The sequence below is a fragment of the Vicugna pacos genome, chromosome 16 (genome assembly GCF_048564905.1).
Source record: "Vicugna pacos chromosome 16, VicPac4, whole genome shotgun sequence".
Lineage (NCBI taxonomy): Eukaryota > Metazoa > Chordata > Mammalia > Artiodactyla > Camelidae > Vicugna > Vicugna pacos.
In genome coordinates this window covers 10,577,681-10,597,046 of record NC_133002.1, presented here as the reverse complement: position 1 = coordinate 10,597,046, position 19,366 = coordinate 10,577,681, and the positions used below count along the sequence as shown (strand labels likewise).

Sequence of the window (19,366 nt, the reverse complement as noted above, 5' to 3'; positions counted from 1 at the left end):
CCACTCCATTAACAGACCTGCCTCTGACTTAAAACCCTAACCCCAAATGCCACGGGTTCTAGGAAAAAAAAACTCGGTACCAGCTGGAAAAACTTTTCTAGGGATCTACATTTGACTGTATCCACTCAAGTTCTTGTATAGGAAGCAAAGGACTGAACATTTACACAAGAGTTTAAATCTTTAGATGATGATTCTGTTGGGATAACTGAAGGCTACAAGAAATCTGTATTGGAAAGGACTATTTTAGCACAAAACAAATTATTAACCAAAAATGGGGGAAAAAATTTCCCTCCTAAGCTTGACAGGTTGTCAGCTCTAAAATTTTAGAGTTAAAGGTTCTATCAGGCATTGTCTAAGATAAGAACCTATATGGCAAGGCTGAAAAACTCTGCTCAAGGATTTAGTTGCTTAGCCAGGGTGATGATGTAACTGAAAAAAAGAGTTTTAGAAAGAACAGAAAAAGGAGAAATCCCACCCCCTCACCACCCACTGGAAAACAGACCTTCCCCCAGCTTGTGCAAGGGTTCCTCGGCCATGCCAGCTCCAGGACTCCTGCCCTCATAGGACGGCAACAACACCTCTAAAGCACAGAACTCCAGGCTTTGCTTCGATGTTGTGCCACAGTATCTTCATTTTCCCTTTCTTCAAGGTCAGAAAGATCCTGAAGCTGGTAGAATTTTGGTGAAGAGTTTTTTTGTTTTTTGTTTTTTTTTTTCAATGGAGGTACTGGGGATTGAACCCAGGGCCTCATGCATGCTAAGCACATGCTCTACCACTGAGTTACACCCCTACCCAGGACTCTGAATTAAAGTCAATTCTTCAAGATATTTTCTTATTATAAGGAAAAACTAAACTCCAGCAAGCCCACTTAACAGTAGAGGTGTCCTGTTGCTTCAAAATCAAGTAAGGCTCGCAAATGAATTACTAGATATGGACAACTATTTTTTATTATATACCATACAGATACTGGAGAAAATTATGACCACCACCACCAAGTCAATGAGATCATCGTTAATTCTACATGGAAGGTCAATGCTCAGAAACTTGACTTTCACATCTCCCCACAACCCAGTTCTAATCTTCTCTCTGAAGTCTAGGATTTCAATGTTGAAAGGAGTCTGGTTAGTCAAAGAAAATCTACAGTTTACCTTTATGATCCTTTTTGACCATCCATTGAATCCAAAGTACAAATTGGCCAATTCTTGGCACCTGGAGCTGCTTAGGGCAAGGGCATTAAGTTGAACTGCCTTATGTCTGGTACCCAGATGAACCTAAAGACCTAAGAGGCCTAAAAATATCACAACTTGACACAGAGACTTATTTTGGATACACCTGAGATTTATCCATACCAATTTGATAAGAGTGGTTGTGAAGATTAAATAGGACCACAGTTTAAGCAATCAGTTCATAGGAAGCCCTAAATAAATATTACTTTTAAATCAATACTTTCCTGTATCACTTTCAGGGCCTCTGATTAATCAGAAGGTTTCCCTGACCTCTGGTGGTGAAGGTGATGATGAAAGCAACCAAGGAAGTCCTGTAGAAGCCTATTACAGGCTTGTGGGTAAGCAAAGGAAGTAAATTGTTTTAGTCCGGTCATCCTGTAGCTCCTGCCCGAGAATATGAACTGAAGGGGAGATAAGATGGACCTGCCACTGAAATAGGACCTGAATCTGTAGCAGCCCTGCTCCCCAAGTTACTAACCCCTGTGAGAAGGAACACACATACCTCTATACATGTTATAAGCAACTAAATTAGCATTCTTTTAGCATCATCTGCATTAGCTAGCTTCTTTGAGAGTCCAAGTATCTCGTGTTAACTCTCTAAATAACTTATACATTACTCACATTGTAAAATGACTATAACTTAATCAAAAAATGAAAAAAATAAAATTAAAAAAATTTAAAAAATAACTTACACATTACTGTGGATCTCTTACGTTGCTAGTTTTCTTATGTCTCTATCTCAACTTTAGATAGGATGTATAGAAATATATTCAAAGAAATTTAAATAATACAAGTAAAGTCAAAGCATTATTCTTCTTTCTTTTTTCATTCAGCCTCCTTGCCCACAAGACGGGAGGATGTGGTTAACTCCAAAAAAAATGGGCACAGATGAAGAGGCAGACAAGAAAATCATTACAAGTCTCTGCCCAGGGAAGGCAACAGTGCCAGGTGTCTCCTTGAGGATAGGCACAGGACGGTTCTTCCCTCACCAGGGGACCAGTCCTAGGAGTCCAATCTCCTGCTCCAGGAGCTAGGTGGTAGCAGAGCCAGCCTTAGGCTGGGTTCCACCCCTGGCTGGGCTCCTGGAGCTGGCCTAGGCTGCGAGTGGGCTCCCTCAGGGAAGTGGAACCAGCAGAGGAGGCCCCTGCTAGCGGAAGACCATGAAGAGAGAACAGAACCGCCATAGCCCTGGTCCCCATCATTCCATGCTTCCCCCTGGTCTAGATCAATCTGACCTGGGCTGACCCTCCCTGCCCCACCCCGGCCCACACCTTCAGAAGGCTGGCCTGGGGCGGGGGGCCCTGTGTGAGGCACTGGCCTCAAGACCTGATTCTGTAAGGTGTTGACAAAAGAAAAAGTACACATCGAGGCAACAGGAGAGGAACAAAGCAGCCAACACTGGAAGGGACTCAAGACACTAGGACAACCCCATCCGCTACACTGGGGCACTGGAGCCCCAAAAGCCTGCTGGGCCCTCCAAAACTGTAACAGCCCCTAGAGACCTGGACCTGCCCCTCTCTTCATAAAGATCTTTCTCATCAGGGCCTCCTCATCTCCTGCTGGGTGGGGAAGAAGGGGCCCAGCAGACAATGGGGGAACAATCCTTCCGTCCTGCCCTTCCTCAACGCCTCCCCAGTGCACTCCCCTCAGGTTCCTGGGTCTCTCCCTCTCTGTAAAGCACACCACAAACACATCACTCTGTTCTGAGCAGATAGCACCTCGCTCACTTCTCAAGACCTGTCCTTAGTCCCACTACTCAAAGACGGCCCCTAGCCCCTTCTCCCTCTCTATTCCACACCAGCAGGTCTCGCCCTGCTCCTATTCTAATTCACGCTATGAAGCCAGCTACTCTGCACCCCGCACCTCCAATGGCAACAGACCTGCTCCATGCCACACGTAAACACCATAACTGTCCCCAGTCACTCCCCACTCTGCACGCCCATCACTCCGCTACACTCCCACCTGCCACCACTAACCACTTGGCCCAGCGGAGCTCTGTAACTTCCCCCTTTACTCTGCCTCCACCATTCTCTTCCTCATACCCCATCACCCTTCCTCCACACTCAGTACCCCAACCTCCTGACCCCTGCAGTCCCAGGGCCCAGGCGCTACTGACCAACATGCCCAGGCCACGAGAGGCCGCGCCTAACGCGGGAACCAGCGGCCTGTGGGTTCAGTACATGGTTGGGTAGAAGGCTGGGGGGGGGCGGGGCCTGACAGGGCTCGCGCCTCCACAGCGGCAGCCGCGGTTCCGCCCGTCGCCGGCTCCTTGGCAGTTGCCGCTTGGCCGGGGGGGCGGGGGTAGCTGGAGGCCATCGCCGCCTGCCCCGCCCCACCTCGGGCCGCCCCTAGCAGGGGGTAGTTCGGGGGTTGAGGGGGGGGTCTCAGCCGGGCGCGCCTGCGCAGCGCACCGTCTGTCTCCCGCCGGACGGACGGGCGGGCGGCGGGGAGGGGAATCACAGCACGCCGGAACCGCCTCGCCGCCCCGGCGCGCGCGAGGGGGACATCACTGGACCCACAGCACCGAGGCAACACGGGCCGACCCTTCCCCTCTCCACCCTCCCGCGCGGAAGCAGGCGGGGCGCGGCGCGCGCGCGGCCCCTCCGTTCCCCGAGCTCTGGAACGCTTCCTCCCTTCCTCGCAGCTCAGGCGGGTAATGGCTGTGGCCCGTTCGCCTCAGCTGCGCTGCGCACGCGCAGTGAGGTTCCCCGTGAGCGCCTGCGTTCCTTCTCAAACTGAGAGATGCCGTGGGAACGGAGGAGCTGAATGAGAGCTGACTGGACAGCGGAAGCAACAACGGCCCGCGAGACCCGAATGAAGCCAGACCGGAGAGCCGGAGTCTGGCCGGGCGGGCCGGTCTGAAAGTCTGCATTTTCGTCCCAGCGGAAACCGCCGGCCCTGCCGCAGGCAGCGGCCACTGCGATGGCAGTCGCGGCGGCGGCGGAGGAGAGACGGGTGAGGGAGGTCGCGGCGCGCAGGCTGGGCGCCCGGTGGGCGGAGAGCCTCCGGGCCGGCGCCTGGGCGACCTGCGGCGCCGGGAGCCCTCAGGTGGGCGGGAGCCGGGAACGCGGGCTCCTGGCGTGCCAGGTGGAAAGTCTCCGGAGGGCTGAGGCCGCGCCTTTCTCCGCCCCCGAGGAAGCGGCTAAGCCTCGTATGCAGCAGGCGCTCAATGCATTTATTTACCGAAATATAGTTGTGAGCATCTTTTCGTGGCTCAGCCTCACAATCTTCTCCCCAGGCTCAGTGTTTCTTCCCTTTTCGTCGTTCCATTGCCTACCTCAATACCTTGTCGTGATTCAGGGGTTCCACTTGGTTTGTGGAATCAGAATTCGAGGGCACGGGCCTGGGAGTCTTGTGTTTTAACAGCCTCTCAGAGTAGTTGACTGGCTAGCTTTTTAGAACGACTGTTCAACAAATGTTTGTGAGCCTTCTTAGTGCCAGATTTCATTCCTGGCAATGAAATCCCTGCGTGATTGATTATAATGTTTTGCTCCCCTTTTTTTTCTTCCTTTTTTATCTCATGCTTGGATTTTCTTCCACGATGGGGAGTCCCAGGCATTGTTCTAGGCACTGGAGAAGAAACAGCAATGGATGAAAACTGAAAAAAATCCCTGCCTTTTTGGAGGTTATGTTCTAATAGCAGAGGCAGAAGATAAAGTTCAAGTTTGTTAGTGAAGGGCTGAAGAGAAAAAAAATAAAGGCATTTGAGAAAGGGAGATAAGTGTGTGTAGAGGTATGGCCTGTGAAATTTTTCATAGGGTTGCAAGCATAGGCTTACTGAGAATACTCGGTTTGGTAAATAACTGTGGACCTAACAAGTATCATTTGATTGCCAGACCACCTTTGGGTGCTTCTGGGAGAGGTTACAGAATCTAGCTGGGAGATAGAGAAATACGACTGGGAAAACGCTGAACCGTGTGACAAGTTTCCTAGTCAGGAAAAGAGCCAGTCTAAGTGAGGTGGGGTTTGTTGGGCTCATAGGCCAGTAGTGGAGCAAATAGAAATCATTTGGACATTTCTGTTGTATAGTTTTGGGAAAGTTTAAGTTGACTTGACTCAAGGTCCGGTTCAGTCAGGGGGTATTCTGTGGTCTGGATTCAGTTTTGATTGTGTAGTTTCTTAAGGGGGTAGGGGGTCAAGAACAGTTTAGAAAAGTGGGGAAGAGATATTCTAAGAATATGAAATAGGATTTAATTATGACAGTCATGTTATTTTGTATTTGATACAAGTCTGTCTCTGGTCCCATGATTTCTGTAGTTCTGTGATTTTTCCTGCCCCCCCCACCCCCCATCAGCTTACCTTTTGCTGTTCTTGTCTTACTTGGTCTTGTCTTTTCAGCAAGTTGACTTTCTCTTCTTGGCAGTTCCATCTTCCCTTCCCTGTCCAGCATGCAGTGCCGTTCTTTAATCTCCTTTTCTTTTCTGTTTCCAGCATTTGCTGTGGTAGCATTGAATCCCATTGTTTCCTCAGAGGGCCATGAAAACAAAGCATGCTGCAAGCTGTATAGTAACTACAAGGTGTGAGTGTCTGCCACCACAGGGTATGAGAAACTCAGTGCTGTGGGCATTTTGTCTTCCCTAGGTTCAGGTACAGGCAGACTCAGGTGACTCAGAAGTGGAGAATGAAGCAAAAGATGATTTTCCACCTCAAAAGAAGCCAGTTTGGCTGGATGAAGAAGATGAAGATGAGGAGATGTAGGTTGCCTAAGTTTTTTCTTGGAATCTCTCCGGATACTTTAAAACTGATTTTGCAGTTTTAAGAAAATTCTTTTTTTGAATATATGATTATGTGATGATTTGAAGAATACTGGAAAAGTTATTCATAGTCCCAACCATTGTTAACATGTTGGCATACATCTCTCTCCTACACCATATAGAAAAGCTATGAGCACAGTGTTTGGGGTCAGATGAGAGTTTGCCACCTAATTTGGCTAGTTCCTAGATCCTGGGCAAGTTTAGAACCTACATTTTCTTGTTTGTAAAATGGAAATATAATAGCTATATCAAGGATCTCAGGATTAAATGAAATATAAGTATATGTAGAGCTCTTAATGCAGTGTCTGAAATTGAGAAAAGGCTAAAAAAAAACCAGCGTGCACAGTGTGTACTTTAATAGATGAGAATTTATTGTATTGCGAGCATTTTATTTTTCTTTTTAGTAAGTTGATATTGAGCATCTTTATGCATAAACTTTTCCCCATTCCTTAAATTATTAAGAAAGTTTCTTTGAGGTAGAGTTACTCAAAGAGCAGACAATTTTAAGGTTCTTGGTAAAGACAGCCAGGTTGACCCTGAGGTTTTACCAGTTTACCTTCCCAAGGAAAGATGTCCATTCACTTCATTTTAAAAAGTAAAGATTTACCTTTTTTCAGACTTTGTCAGTTTAATGGGTGGGAAATATCTACTTAATTTTTGTTGAGAAAATATTTTTTTGTTAGTCATTGGTATTTCTTAGAAGTGTTTTCTATGATGTATTTATTTATTTATCTACTGGAGACTGTTTCAGTTTGATTTTTTATTTTTAAAATGAAAATTGTGTATATTTAAGGTGTAGACTATGATGATTTGCTATACATAGAGGTAGAACATTGTTACAGTAGTCAAGCTAATTAGTATTTCATTTTTTTTTCCAGTTACTATTTTTATTTGTGGTGAGAACACCTGAAATCTGCTACCTTAACGAATTTCGAGTATACAATTCAGTATTGTTAAGTACAGGCACGCTGTACATTAGCTCTCTATCCTACGTACCTGCAACTTTATACCGTTTGACCAACAGCTCCCTATTTCCTCCACCTCCTCACCCCTCCAACCATCATTCTGCTCTTTGCTTCTCTATACTCTACTTTTTTCAGATTCCGTATGTAAGTGAGATCATGCAGTATTTTCCTTCCATGTCTGTTTTATTTCACTTAGCATAATATTCTCCAGGTTCATCCATGTTGTTTCAAATGGCGGGATAAGACTATTTGTTAATGATTTTAGTACATCAGTGCCTTATGTTTTGAGAATTTCAAACCTTTGTATGTCGCATTTATTGCACATTTTCTCCCAGCTTTTTGTTTGCCTTTTAATTTGATGTTGTCTGACACACAGAATATTTAAGTGTTTATATAGTGAAATTTGTGAATCTTTTCTTTTGCTGTTGTTTTTAACAGTAATAAGTTCTTCAGAGAGAGGTATTTGCCTATATTTTTCTTTAATCATTTTTTAAAGTTTTTTTTTAAAGTATTTTTAACTCTGATTTACTTGGAATTTATCTTGGTGAATGGCATAAGCTGTGTCTAGAGAAATCATTCTGAATTTGAAATATTAACTCTTCAAAGGGTACACTAGATGATCTGAAATACTGGAGATTCTTTTTAGCTTGGGGAAGAATGGAGACGATGCATTGAGATGTTCCACATATTACAAATCTTGACCTATGTTGTTTGCTGAAAATACTAAAGGCAACAACTTTTATGTTGAATCTTTAAAAGTCACTTAAAGCATGCTGTTCTGTTTTTTATAGGGTTGACATGATGAACAATCGTTTGCAGAAAGATATGATGAAAAATACTGCTGAAAGTAAACTTTCAAAAGATGAGCTACAAAAGAGACTTAAAGAAGAGTAAATGTCCTTTTCCATTTGTTTTAACAAGAGGTATTTGTAACCAGTAGCTTATTTTGATTTGCTCAGTCTTTGGCCATAACAGCTTCTCGGGTAGTCAGGTTTCCACTGAAATATTAAGCGCATTTGGAAGCATGATTCCATTTTAGTATTGGGAAGGATGTACAAAAACTTTATGGAAAAAAACTTGTAATCCCACCACCCACATATAATCAATAACACTCTTTTACTTATTTGTCCATTGGTATTTGGTAAATCATCTCTATTCCACAACTTCTAGGCTCTTTTAGTTGAACAGAGCTGGGAAATACATATTTCAAAATAATGATTTTATATTGATACTTTTAATTTATACTTATAAATCTTTAAAAGCATTTTAAAATATTTTTTTGTTTGTATTGAGAACATTTTTTATATTTCTTGCACTTTTAAAAAAGGTTTGTTGAGGTATAGTTTACATACAGTGAAATTCACCCTTTTGAAGTATCAGTCAGTGAATTTTGTTCAGCACATACAGTCATGTAAGCACCAGGACAGTTAACACATGGGGTCTAGACACAGAATAGTGCCTTCACCCAGAAGATTTTTTTTATACTCTGTGGTAGGCAGCCTTTCCCATCTTCTAACCCCTTTAGCCCCTGACAACAACTGATGTGTTTTCCGTTCTTACAGATTTGCCCTTTCGAGAATGTTATATAAATACAATAATATAATATGTAGTCTTTTGAATCTGTTGAAGCCACTTAGTGCATTTATTATTTCAGATATTTTCTAGCTTTAGGGAATCTTTCCAACTAGATCTTTTGTTTTGTTTAGTTCTTATTTTCCTTTTATTATTTCTTATGTTTGTACTTCCTTTCAATAGTTCCTTTCAGTGTTTGTATTAGCTATTTTAAAGTCCTTGTGTGCTAATTCTGTAAGGTCTGTCACTTCTGTGTTTCTACTGACTGCTTTTTCTTCTGGTTATGGCTCATGTTTTTCCACTTCTCTGCATATCTAGTAATTTTGACTGGATTCTGGGCAGCGTGAATGTTGTTCAGTGCCGATTTTGTTTTTTGCTTTTAGTGTTGAACTTTGCCTTGGCAGGCAGTTAATTGAGTCAGAGATCAGTTTGATCTTTTCAAGATTTATTTTTAGCTTTCTTCTAGTGTAGCATTTATTCTAGGTTGGTTTAGCCCCATTATTAGGGTATGGCCCTTCTGGGATCTCTTCTGAATGCCCTGAGTGTTCAATAAGGACCTTCCTTCTGACAGGTTGAACTCAAGTGTCTGAGGTGAGGTTCTGCACAACTTACAGCTCCCTAGTAGTTCTTTACTTGATCTCATGGAATTTCATCCCGTAAGAGTGCAGCTTAGTATTCTGCAGAAGTGTCTGTGGACCCCTATACAGAGATTTCTGGAGCTCTTTCTCTCTGCAGTTGACTGTCCCTCAAATTCCTGTTGTCTCACCTTCTTTCAAGTCTGATCTTTTGCTCTTTTGTTTCTGTCAGGGTCTTATAAAAATGCCCTGGGTTGGGGGGTGGTATTGCTCAGTGGTGGAGCACACGCTTACCGTGCACGAGGTCTTGGGTTCAATTCCCAGTACCTCCATTAAAAAAGAAAAAAAATGCTTTGAGGCGAAAATCCCAGTGATGGCAGGGCTCACCTTATTTCCTTTCTTTTATGGATCATGGTCCTGTGTTGCCTGTTGTCAAGTTTCTGAGAATAGTTTTGTATATTTTGTTCAGCTTTCTAGTTAGTTATGGCTAGTGGTCTTAGTTTGGTGGACTTGTCTGTATTTCTGTGTTAAACAGTGAAAATGACTGTTGGCGCTCTTCCATAGGCCAGCCCTGCAGAATGTAGCTGTCCTGCTTCTCCTGAGGTTACTTTTTCCTATGTGAAATGCTCCCATGTATTCAAAAGATATATGGTAAAGTTCTGTGCCTTTTACTCATCTAGTCATTTTTTTTCAGACGTGCTCTAGTGTTCTGTTGTGTACTCTGTGTGCTGTAGCACTGGTGTGTAACTACAAAGAGACTTCTTTACTTAGTGCCAAGATCTAGTGTTTTGATATACACAAATAAGGCGGCTATATAACTAGATGTAAATAATTAACAACAAGTATGTATCTAGGACTAGTTTAAATGGTTAGCAGTTCATGACAGGCAAGTTGGGACTGCCTTGTGTGAGTAATCTTTCTGTTCTTGAAGATAATAACTTTTATGAAAGAGATTCTGTGCATAACTCTCAAGGGTGATCTGTCCTGTACTCTTTAAATGTATCAAGCTCTATGAAAATACAGTGGTTACTATAAAAAAATTTTTTTAATGTCTTTGCTTAGATTCCATCATGCCATGGGGGGAGTACCTGCCTGGGCAGAGACCAATAGATGGAAAACATCTTCAGATGGTGAGTGTTGACACTTCTGTTTAAGTTAATAAATAGATCCCTATTCCTGTTCTGTTGTGAATTTGAGCTTTCTTATGAGGCTCATTAATAGCTGGTGTTTGAAATATGTCTTTTTTTTTTAATGTCTGGTTTTATAGTCTACCGTTCATCTGAGGGAAGCCCTTTCACAATAGTGTAAGGCTTTTAATACCATATTATCCACTGTAAAGACAATAATGGATGAATTCTATGATTTTTTTCCTTAACAGAACTATGTTGCATTATGGCATAGGGTTAAGTAAAAATGAATAGTAGTATTATTTCTTGATTCAGAGCCCCTTCTGAAGACATACATGGCAGCTAATGTAGATGTCCTCTAGGAAATGGAATGTCTTTCAAAGGAGTATATGCACGTCAGACCCAGATGATTACTCACTTTATAAAAACCTGTCTTTAAACTCTAGATTTTAAGATTGTCTTATTCCAAAACTGTTTTCTGCTTTTTAGATCTTTGACTTTAGATATTTTAAATATGGATGATTTGGCCAAGATCTGATTTGAGTGCTTGGAGTTATAAATTTTAGAGTTGGAATTGACCTTGAAATTCTTGAGGAACTCTAGAGTATATCTTCCCATGTAATGAAGGAGCTCCTTTCTTAGCATCTTTGATACCTGATGAACTTCTATTTGATTTCCACCATTACCTCTCCCTCCTTTCTCCCCACCACTGTCAGTCCTCATTGTGTTCAAGAATAGGGAGCCCTTACAAGGAGCCAGTTGTTTTATATAATTCTGTTAGAAAACTCTGTTTGTTATTAAGTAGAAATTTACCTTCTGGTTTCTGACCAGATACTTTTAGAGGTTGAGGAACTCTTCGTGCTGTGGCCTGACACTGCAAGAACCTCTTCTGCAACATCTGTCAGATGATCATTTAGCCTCTGCTTAAATATTTCAAATAATGTTGTATTCTTTATTAGAGTATCTCTTCCCCTTCTCCTCTTTTCTTTAAGAACTAATTGTTCTAATTTTTTTGTTTTTACTATTTTGAAATTTAATCTCCCTACATTCTGTAGTCCTACCTTTTGAAGAGATATAATCTTACCTCTCTTTCATATAAACTGTTTGTTATTTGAGAAATGTCTTTCCAAGTTCATTTTTAAATATGTTAATCGTCTCTTGTCTTTTAACCTTTTTTTACATGACACAGTTTTCAATCCTTGGTCACCAATTTGCTCTCCTGGTTGAAATATAATTTTATTATCCATTTTAGAATACTGCATTCATAGAACAACAACATTTTAAATCTGTGTAATTAAAGATAGGTTTATGCTCGTTGTTGAAGCAGAAAGCCTCCCAGATCCCAGAAGAATTTGTTTTATGTGAGTAAACATAAAACTGGGGTGGTGGGAAGATGATGCTGTATTTCAGGGACCCAGGTTCACAGAGGTTCTGCTCTCTTCAGGCTGGGTCGTCCACAGTTGCCCGAGATGTGACTATAGGAGAAGAGAGCGGGGCTCACCAAGGGAGGTCTTCACTGGCCCGTCCTGGTGGTGGTGCATGATACTTTCACCTGCGCTTTATTGGCCAGAACTCAGTCACGAGGCCACGCTAACTGCATGGAATACCAAGAAATATAGTTGTCTTTGTGCCCAGGAGAAAAAGGAAATGGATTAGGTCGACAGTGAGCCAGTCTGTTACCATCTGGGATATCAAGTCTAATACCTTAATGGTACAGATGAGGGGAATCAGGTTCAAAAAACTCGAAGCAACTTGTCCAGGGTGTATTTACCAACAGAGTGGTGACTACCACCCCGCTTCACAGTTACCTCCAACATGTTGGTATTTTTACCTATAAATACTACACCGAGTATCTTTAAAAGAGAAGTACTTCCCCCTTTAAACATAATTATAATGCTTTCGTCATACACCTTCAGAAATCAGTAGTAATTTCTTAATATTATGGATTGTTTTATTGTTGCTGTTTTGTTAATTTAATCCTCCCTCCACTCCTGCCTCGGTCTTTTTAGTTTGCTTTGTGTTCTGCTTGGTCTTTATAGTGCTCTTTGAAGTTTTGTAAATTCTTGTCTATTATGTCTTCAAATACTGTTTTTGTTTTTTCTTTCCTTCTGGGATACTAGTTAAATGTATGTTAAATTTAAAGTGTATATATATATTCTGTGTTCTTTTCTGTGTTGTTTGTGTTTTTGCTTTCTGTACTTCAGTCTGGATATTTTTTTTTTCCGATCCTTTTTCCAGACTACTGATTTACTCTTCAGGTAATTTTGATATTGTGTTAAAAACATCCAATTGGTGTTAATCTTAATTACTGTATTTTCAGTTCTAAAGTATCCATTTGGTTCTTTTTTTTAGATAGTCTAGTTCTCAGGCTCAGTTCTGAGTCTTATCTCTAATTATCTTGAATATGTTAAACAAAAATTTTAAACAAAATTATTTTTTATTATTATTTTTCCTTCTAGTTTTATTAAGCTATAATTGACATACAGCACTGTATTGTAAGTTTAAGGTATATAGCATGATGATAACATATATAGCATGATGATTGCCACAATAAGTTCTGTGAACATCTGTCATCTCACATACATACAAAATTCAAGAAATAGAAAAGAAATACTTTTCCTTTTGATGAGAAGTCTGAAGATTTACTACTGTCTTAACAAGTTTCATATATAATGTACAGCAGAGTTATATTTATCATGTTGTACATTATATTCCTAGTAATTATTTATCCTATAACTGGAAGTTGTACCTTCTGACTGCCTTCATTCAGTTCCCCCTCACTTTGCCCCCAGCCTCTGGTAACCACAAGTCTGATCTCTTTTTCTATGAATTTTAAACATAATCTTTTTAAGGTTTGTATCCGATAATTCCATTATCTAGATCTTCTATGAAAATTGAGTATTTTTCCTTAGGTTTCAGGTCAAGTTGCCGTACCTTGTCATTATTGACCTGGTTATATTTCACTGGAGAACAATACTACTGATTAATTAGAGGTCTCGGACAGTGACATCTTTGGCCAGAGAATCTGTGCATTTGTTTATGGGTAGGTGGCCAAGGAGCACTAGCAATCCCTGAGCATCTTATTCTAGTGAGGGAGTGTGAGGATTCAAAGCTGGGTTTCAGCTGCTGGGAGATTTTCTCATAACTCTTTGACTTCACCTTTAATTTTATGTTACCCTTTTATGGCAACAATCCAAAGCCTACTGGTTTGCCAGACCATTTACCAACCTTAGAGGGCTTTGATGCTAGTTTTTGCCTCCTTAACCCTACAGGTGTTTTAAAAACTCTACTTAGCGTCTCAGCTTTCTTTCCTGGAACCATCAGTCATCTCCAGGGGAAAAGCAGCCCTGTTACCTCTCTTTGGAGTTCAGATACACGGTTTGCTGACTTTGAGCTCTCAGTCACCTAGAAGTTCTAGTTCTTTTCCATGTGAGTTGTTAAGCTAGATCTGCTGTTCATCCTGTTGCCAATTTTGCCACAATCTGAATTTCTCCTTTTAAATTAAATGCTGACTCTTATTACAACTTTATTTCATTTCATGTTGTTTCAGTCACCATCTGTGAATGTGTGTCTTTGGTTCCAGAGTTAGGCTTTGATTTTAACCATATATATTGAGGTCTTTGTCGTCATTTTCCTCTCCTTCAAATTTCTTTTGCTGTTTTACTTTTACCAATTGCAGGTTAAATAAAATGATTGAGGTTGGGAGACTGGGGGTTGAAGTTTTACTTATAGATGTTTGGGGTAGGTAATGGCCATCTCATTGATTCTAAAGATCAGCCTGTGGGTTTATTTGACTTAGATGAAAGTGAAGAGGATGAAGATGATTTGTTGCAAAGGACTGGGAATTTCCAATCCACATCAGCCACTCCTCCTAAAGGAATCTTAAAAGTGAGAGTCAGTGAAATTGGACCTCTCTAGCTAATTACCTTTGAAATCCAATATGCTTCCCAGTTACAAATGTGTTGACTCCCTTTATCTGGGGGATTAAATGTGCTTGCTGTCATCTTGCCTTGATAAATATTTATGTTAGGTTTTTTCCTTTTGCAGAAGTGATGGATAAGATTAAATTATGTCCCCAGGAATCTTGGGAATCTGATTTGATTTCCCCTTTTGCATTTCTTGTCCTTTCTGTTGGTACCAGCCTAGTTTCTACTGCTGTCATCTCTCACCCAGTGCACTGCAGCTTTGTGACTAGACTCTCCATTTCCAGACTACTCTTTCTACAGTAACCTGAGGGATCTTTGAAAAATAAAACATCATGTTGTGTCACTTTTCACTACTCTGAAAATTTGTGAATTCCTTACCCCAGTCTACACTGCCTTTCACACCATCTGGCTTCTGCCTGCATCTTCATCACATACCTTTCCTCTTATTCCTCACTCAGGCCACACAGGCCTTCTTTCTGTTTCTTGTACATGCCGACCCATTTTTGCCTCTGAACTTTTGCTCTTACTCATTCTTCTGCTTGTCTTCCAACACTGCCAGTGGCCAACTCATTCTTACCTTTCTGCTCAGATGACATCTAGAAATGTCTTTCCTGGCCATCCTATCTAAAGTGGCCTACGAGTTACCTTCTAATTCATCACTGTCTCTCTCATTTATTGTGGTAACCAAGTGCGTACCTAGCACTTGCTTTGATTAAATATCAATGACCAGATTTCTCTCTGACACAGGTATTTTCCCCATTATAAAATGGTGGCATGTGTATTGGTGGAGAGGGGACCCTATTATGGTAAATTATTAGAGTGATTTTGTCTCCTCACCCTATGAAGATAATTCATGTAACTCCACATGGGGTGAATTCACCCCTGTTGAAAATGCAGTCACCATTTGTAAATTGATTACACATAAATAGAAAATAAGAATTAGTGAGTTAAAAAAAAAGTAATCACCATAATAATTTAACTTCAGTGGTTTCAAACAAAACATATATATGATACTTTGTTTTTTATATAATTGAATTTTTAATGCAGAGGAGAAAACCTGTAAAAACAGAAATAACTGAAAATAGTCCAAATGACGCATGAACTCATCACCACTTTAAACTATCAACCACGTACCCTGAGAGGAGAACACAAGCAACTGCCAACCGGAGAACCATGGGGATGCCTACCCAGTGCCTCTTACCTCTGTACCATGAATGCACAGATGCCAGAGTAGGAGTTTTAAGTAAAATTTCTCTGGACATAAAAGTCTCCCAACCCGAATGGATGTGTGTTGGGGAAGTAACTATATTCTAAGGCCTTAATGATTTAATCCCTTTCTTTGAAAGATGGTAAAAATGGATTCTTTTACAGCAGAATGACTTGCTGGTTGGTAGCAGAGCTGTGTTCTTCTGGTTACCATTCCAGTGCACTTTGTTCTGCATTGTGAACTACTTTATAATGTTTTTTCTTATGCTTTAAAGAAAATAATGTTAACCCGTTTGAATTGATAAAATTCCAGTTTTATTTTTCTGTAGACGAAGAACTGCCAACACGCTAACACTGAACGTCCTACCACTGCTCGGGTCTCGTCTGTGCAGTACCACCCCTGTGCACAGGTTGTGATGGTCGCTGGACTAGATAACGCTATATCACTCTTTCAGGTGGGCATTTTTAAATGAAGACTTGTAGTGAGAAGTGTTTATAGTCAGCATACAGGGTTTGCGGAAGTAACCAAAAGGAACATTTTGTGCTTCCTTATAGGTTGATGGAAAAACAAATCCTAAAATTCAGAGCATCTATTTGGAAAAGTTTCCAATCTTTAAGGCTTGTTTCAGTGCTAATGGAGAAGAGGTTTTAGCCACGAGCACTCACAGCAAAGTTCTTTATGTCTATGATATGCTGGCTCTGAAAGCTAGTTCCTGTGCATCAAGGAAGAGGTAAGGTTTCTAATGAACACATAACTGAGCCCTCCCCAGCCCCCTCCACCCTCCAGCCCACAGCTGAGTTCATTTAACAGTACTTACAACCACTTCTTTTTTCCCTCCCCTTAGAATTCTTAAAAATAAGTTTGTTTGGTTTTAGTATTTGGAAAATGTTGTGTTGTTGGGATAATACGGTTGAATGAAAACAGTGAACTGACTTTTTTTTTTAAACATTTATTTTGGTGGGGGTAATTAGGTTTATTTATTTATTTATTTTTATGGCGGTGCTGGGGATTGAACCTAGGACCTTGTAATTGTGCCTGCTAATAAGCACACTCTCTACCACTGAGCTATATCCTTCCCCTTGAACTGACATTTCATTAAGCACTTAGGAGAAAAACCGTAATTTGAAAATAAATATTCTCCTAGACCAGAAAAGCAGTTGCAAATACTTGGCTGTAAATTAGCAAATTGCTACAGCAGAAAGAGCATGAGCCTGGGAGTTAGAAGACCTGGGTTCTAATCATTTCACTTTTCTCATCTTCAGGAAATTTGGAAACCTCCAGTTCTATGTTTGTTATAATAGAATTTTGGTTTACATTTAAAGGAAGTAAAGCACTGCTTTTGGAGGTTGTAATGTATTTTAAAGAATGAACTACTTAAAAATACTTTTTTTTATCAGATGAAAATGTATCTTTCCCTTGCGTTCTCCTACCGCTTTTACCACAAAATATAGAGACACTGTCATGAATCCTTTGGGAAGCAGAGTCACTGTAATGAAGTTGGTTGCGTTAATGTTATAAATCAGGGCACTGGCATGGGCATGGGCCGGCTCCCTGGCGGTCTCGCTGTTGAACTGCACGTGTGTGGGGCGGTAAAGGACAGGGCTTGCTCTGTACAGCCTTTGTTCTACTAGTGGTTAAAAGTGAGTAAGGCCAATTGTAGAGACATTTATGCTGTTTATTTTCAGTGTTTGTAGTCTTTTCTTTCCTGTGTTCCTGACACTTTTCAGTGATCCTTTTGAAACAGGTTCTTAATTTATCAATTTATGCTTTAAACCAGTGCTTTTCAAACATGAATGTGCATATAAATCACCTGGGGCTCTTGTTAAGGTGCAGGTTTTGATTCCGTTGTTCTGAGGGGGGCCTGATTCTGCGTTTTTAACAAGCTCTCGGATGGTGCTGTTGAGGGTGTGGCTCGGGCCGGAGGGCTTGGGGCTATATTTCCATGCTGGTTCTACCTGTCCCCGCCACGTGGATGCCTTGGTTATGGTGCAGTCAGGGCTGAGATGTTGGAGCTGCATTACTGAGCTGTCTCCTTCCCTGGTGCATGCGTGCACGTGCATCATGGTAATGGTGGTCTCCTCCTTGGCTAGAGGCATGGCCAGGCCTGAGCTGGCTCTGCTTCTTCCCCAGTGTGCACACGCACGTGCATGCTGGGAACGGCGGTCTCCACCCTGGCTAGTGGCAGGGCCTGGCCGAGCCAGCTCCGCTCCCTCCATGGTACGTACGTACACCAGCAATTGTGGGCTCTGCTCTGGCTAGAGGCAGGGCTGGGGCCTGAGCTGGCTCTGCTCCTTCCCTGGTGAGAACGTGTGCATTGGCAGTGGTGGCCTTCTTCTCAGTGGGGGGCAGTGGTGGAGCAGGATGTGCTGGACCCAGAGCCTGGTGTGTGCTGAGGGACCTGCTGGGGTGGTCCTGGCAGGCTGGCCAGAGCACAAGGCAGTTTTCTATCTGCTACTGGGTCTGGGATCCAGCAAGTGTGTGCGTAAGTCCTTCAAGAGCAGTCTCAGCTTATTCCAGCCCTCTGGTAAGCCCTTCTTGGTTTTCAAACCAGGTAAAGGGGTTTATCTTCCTGATGTTGGCCCCTAAGGCTTGGTTTACTTAATATGTGGCTTGAACCCATTGATCCCCAGGGCGGATCCCTGAGCCGCTCCTCTCTGGCTCACCTACCAGGGGTGTGGGTTCTTAATAGATTGCTTCTCTTCCCCTCCTATCAGACTCCATGTGGTTCTTTCCTTACAGCCTTGGTGGTAGAAGAGTCATTCTGCTCATTTTTGGATCATGATCACTGAGGCTTGTTCTGTATGTATTTGTCGTTTTGATTGATTGATGGGGAGGTGAGCTCAGGGTCTTCCTCCTCTGCCGGATTGATCCTGCCTCACCAGAGAAGGATTTTAAAGAGTTGTTATAACTCTTTTAACTCTCTGTCAATCCCAGATAAACCCATCTTTGTTGGAGAAACATCTGGTGGTCTTTGTCTCAGGTCAATAGCCCAATGGCACACAAGGAGAATAAACAGATGTGTCTGAACAGACAGAGATAGAAAGGGTGATAAAGAGAAACTGCCAAAGAGGTCATGGCTGGGGACTTTCCAGAAGTGGAAAAAAAAAAAATCCTTAGATTAGGAAAAATCTCACCACATCCTAAGCATGGTGAAAAAACAAACAAGCAAAAAAAATCTATACTCGTTTCACATGCTAGTAAAACTTCAGAGCATCAAATATCAAGAAAAAAAAATTTAGTACCAGAAAACAAGGAATAAGAATATGACATCAGAGTCTTCATCAGCAACACTGGAAGCCAGAAGACAATTAAACAGTATTTTCAAAGGGATAAAGGATAACAAAGTTGGACCTACAGTTGTGAACACAGCAAGTCTGTCCTTGGAGAGTAATGGTAGATTAAGTACATTTTCAGACATCATTTGAAAGAAAAAGTGAATCTAGAAAGATGCAGTGGGTTGGAATAAGAAATAGTGAGCAAATGAATCAGCTAAATACATTGGCAAATCTAAATACCCATCATTAACGTTACTGTTTAGTTCCTGGTGCCAAAATTTGGGATCACAAGAATGTGGGAGCGGGGAGGGAAGAGCACGGAGGGCAGGCAAGAGTACCGTGTGTCAGATGCTGCTGTGTCTCCACTCATGTCCTCTCGGCTTCTCCTCCAATTTCAGCCAAAGCTGTAGCCAAGTCTTCCCAGGGGCTCAAGTGAAACACACTTGAAGTTTTTGCTGCAGGACTTCTGGAGTTAAGACCTCCAGGGGCGGCCCTTAAACAGAGGGGATGGGAGCTGTTGGATGAGTACTTCTACCGCTAACTCTTCACAATTTTGGAGAAGCCTTCTGTAGGCTTTGCAGAAGGTCCCCACCAGAACTGAGCCCAAATCGCCCATGGCAGAGACCTCAGTATCGCACTCAGAGTGGCTTTCTCTCCGTCCCTCACTCTGCCCGCCCCTCTCTCCAGCTTCCTGCCACGACCTCCCAGATCAACCGCCTAACACACGAGACCTTATCAC

The 19,366-nt window shown here is 42.0% G+C and overlaps 2 protein-coding genes across 26 annotated transcripts in view; one reads left to right on the top strand and one right to left on the bottom strand.

Moving 5' to 3' along the window:
• The window catches only part of LOC107032905 (leucine-rich repeat-containing protein 37A), a 39,370-nt gene extending 36,014 nt beyond the window's left edge, over positions 1-3,356 (bottom strand). For 7 of the 9 annotated variants that reach the window (XM_072940602.1, XM_072940605.1, XM_072940604.1 and 4 more), the window contains exon 1: positions 503-1,137. In XM_072940602.1, coding sequence (XP_072796703.1) covers positions 503-562 — 60 coding nt within the window. In that variant the 5' untranslated portion in view covers positions 563-1,137. The other 2 variants (XM_072940611.1, XM_072940608.1) reach the window with 2 other exon arrangements.
• Positions 3,357-3,370: 14 nt separating this feature from the next.
• Positions 3,371-19,366, top strand: part of LOC140685442 (U3 small nucleolar RNA-associated protein 18 homolog) — a 61,525-nt gene continuing 45,529 nt past the window's right edge. For 11 of the 17 annotated variants that reach the window (XR_012060275.1, XR_012060273.1, XR_012060271.1 and 8 more), the window contains exons 1-6: positions 3,371-4,181; positions 5,808-5,920; positions 7,737-7,868; positions 10,155-10,222; positions 15,681-15,806; positions 15,907-16,082. Coding sequence is in view for 2 of the 17 variants with exons in the window: in XM_072940624.1 (XP_072796725.1) it covers positions 4,149-4,181; positions 5,808-5,920; positions 7,737-7,835; positions 10,155-10,222; positions 15,665-15,768 (417 nt within the window). In the remaining 15 variants the exon portion in view is untranslated. Of the gene's footprint in view, positions 4,182-5,807; positions 5,921-7,736; positions 7,869-10,154; positions 10,223-15,664; positions 15,807-15,906; positions 16,083-19,366 lie in introns of all 17 variants that reach the window. The other 6 variants (XM_072940625.1, XM_072940624.1, XR_012060276.1 and 3 more) reach the window with 6 other exon arrangements.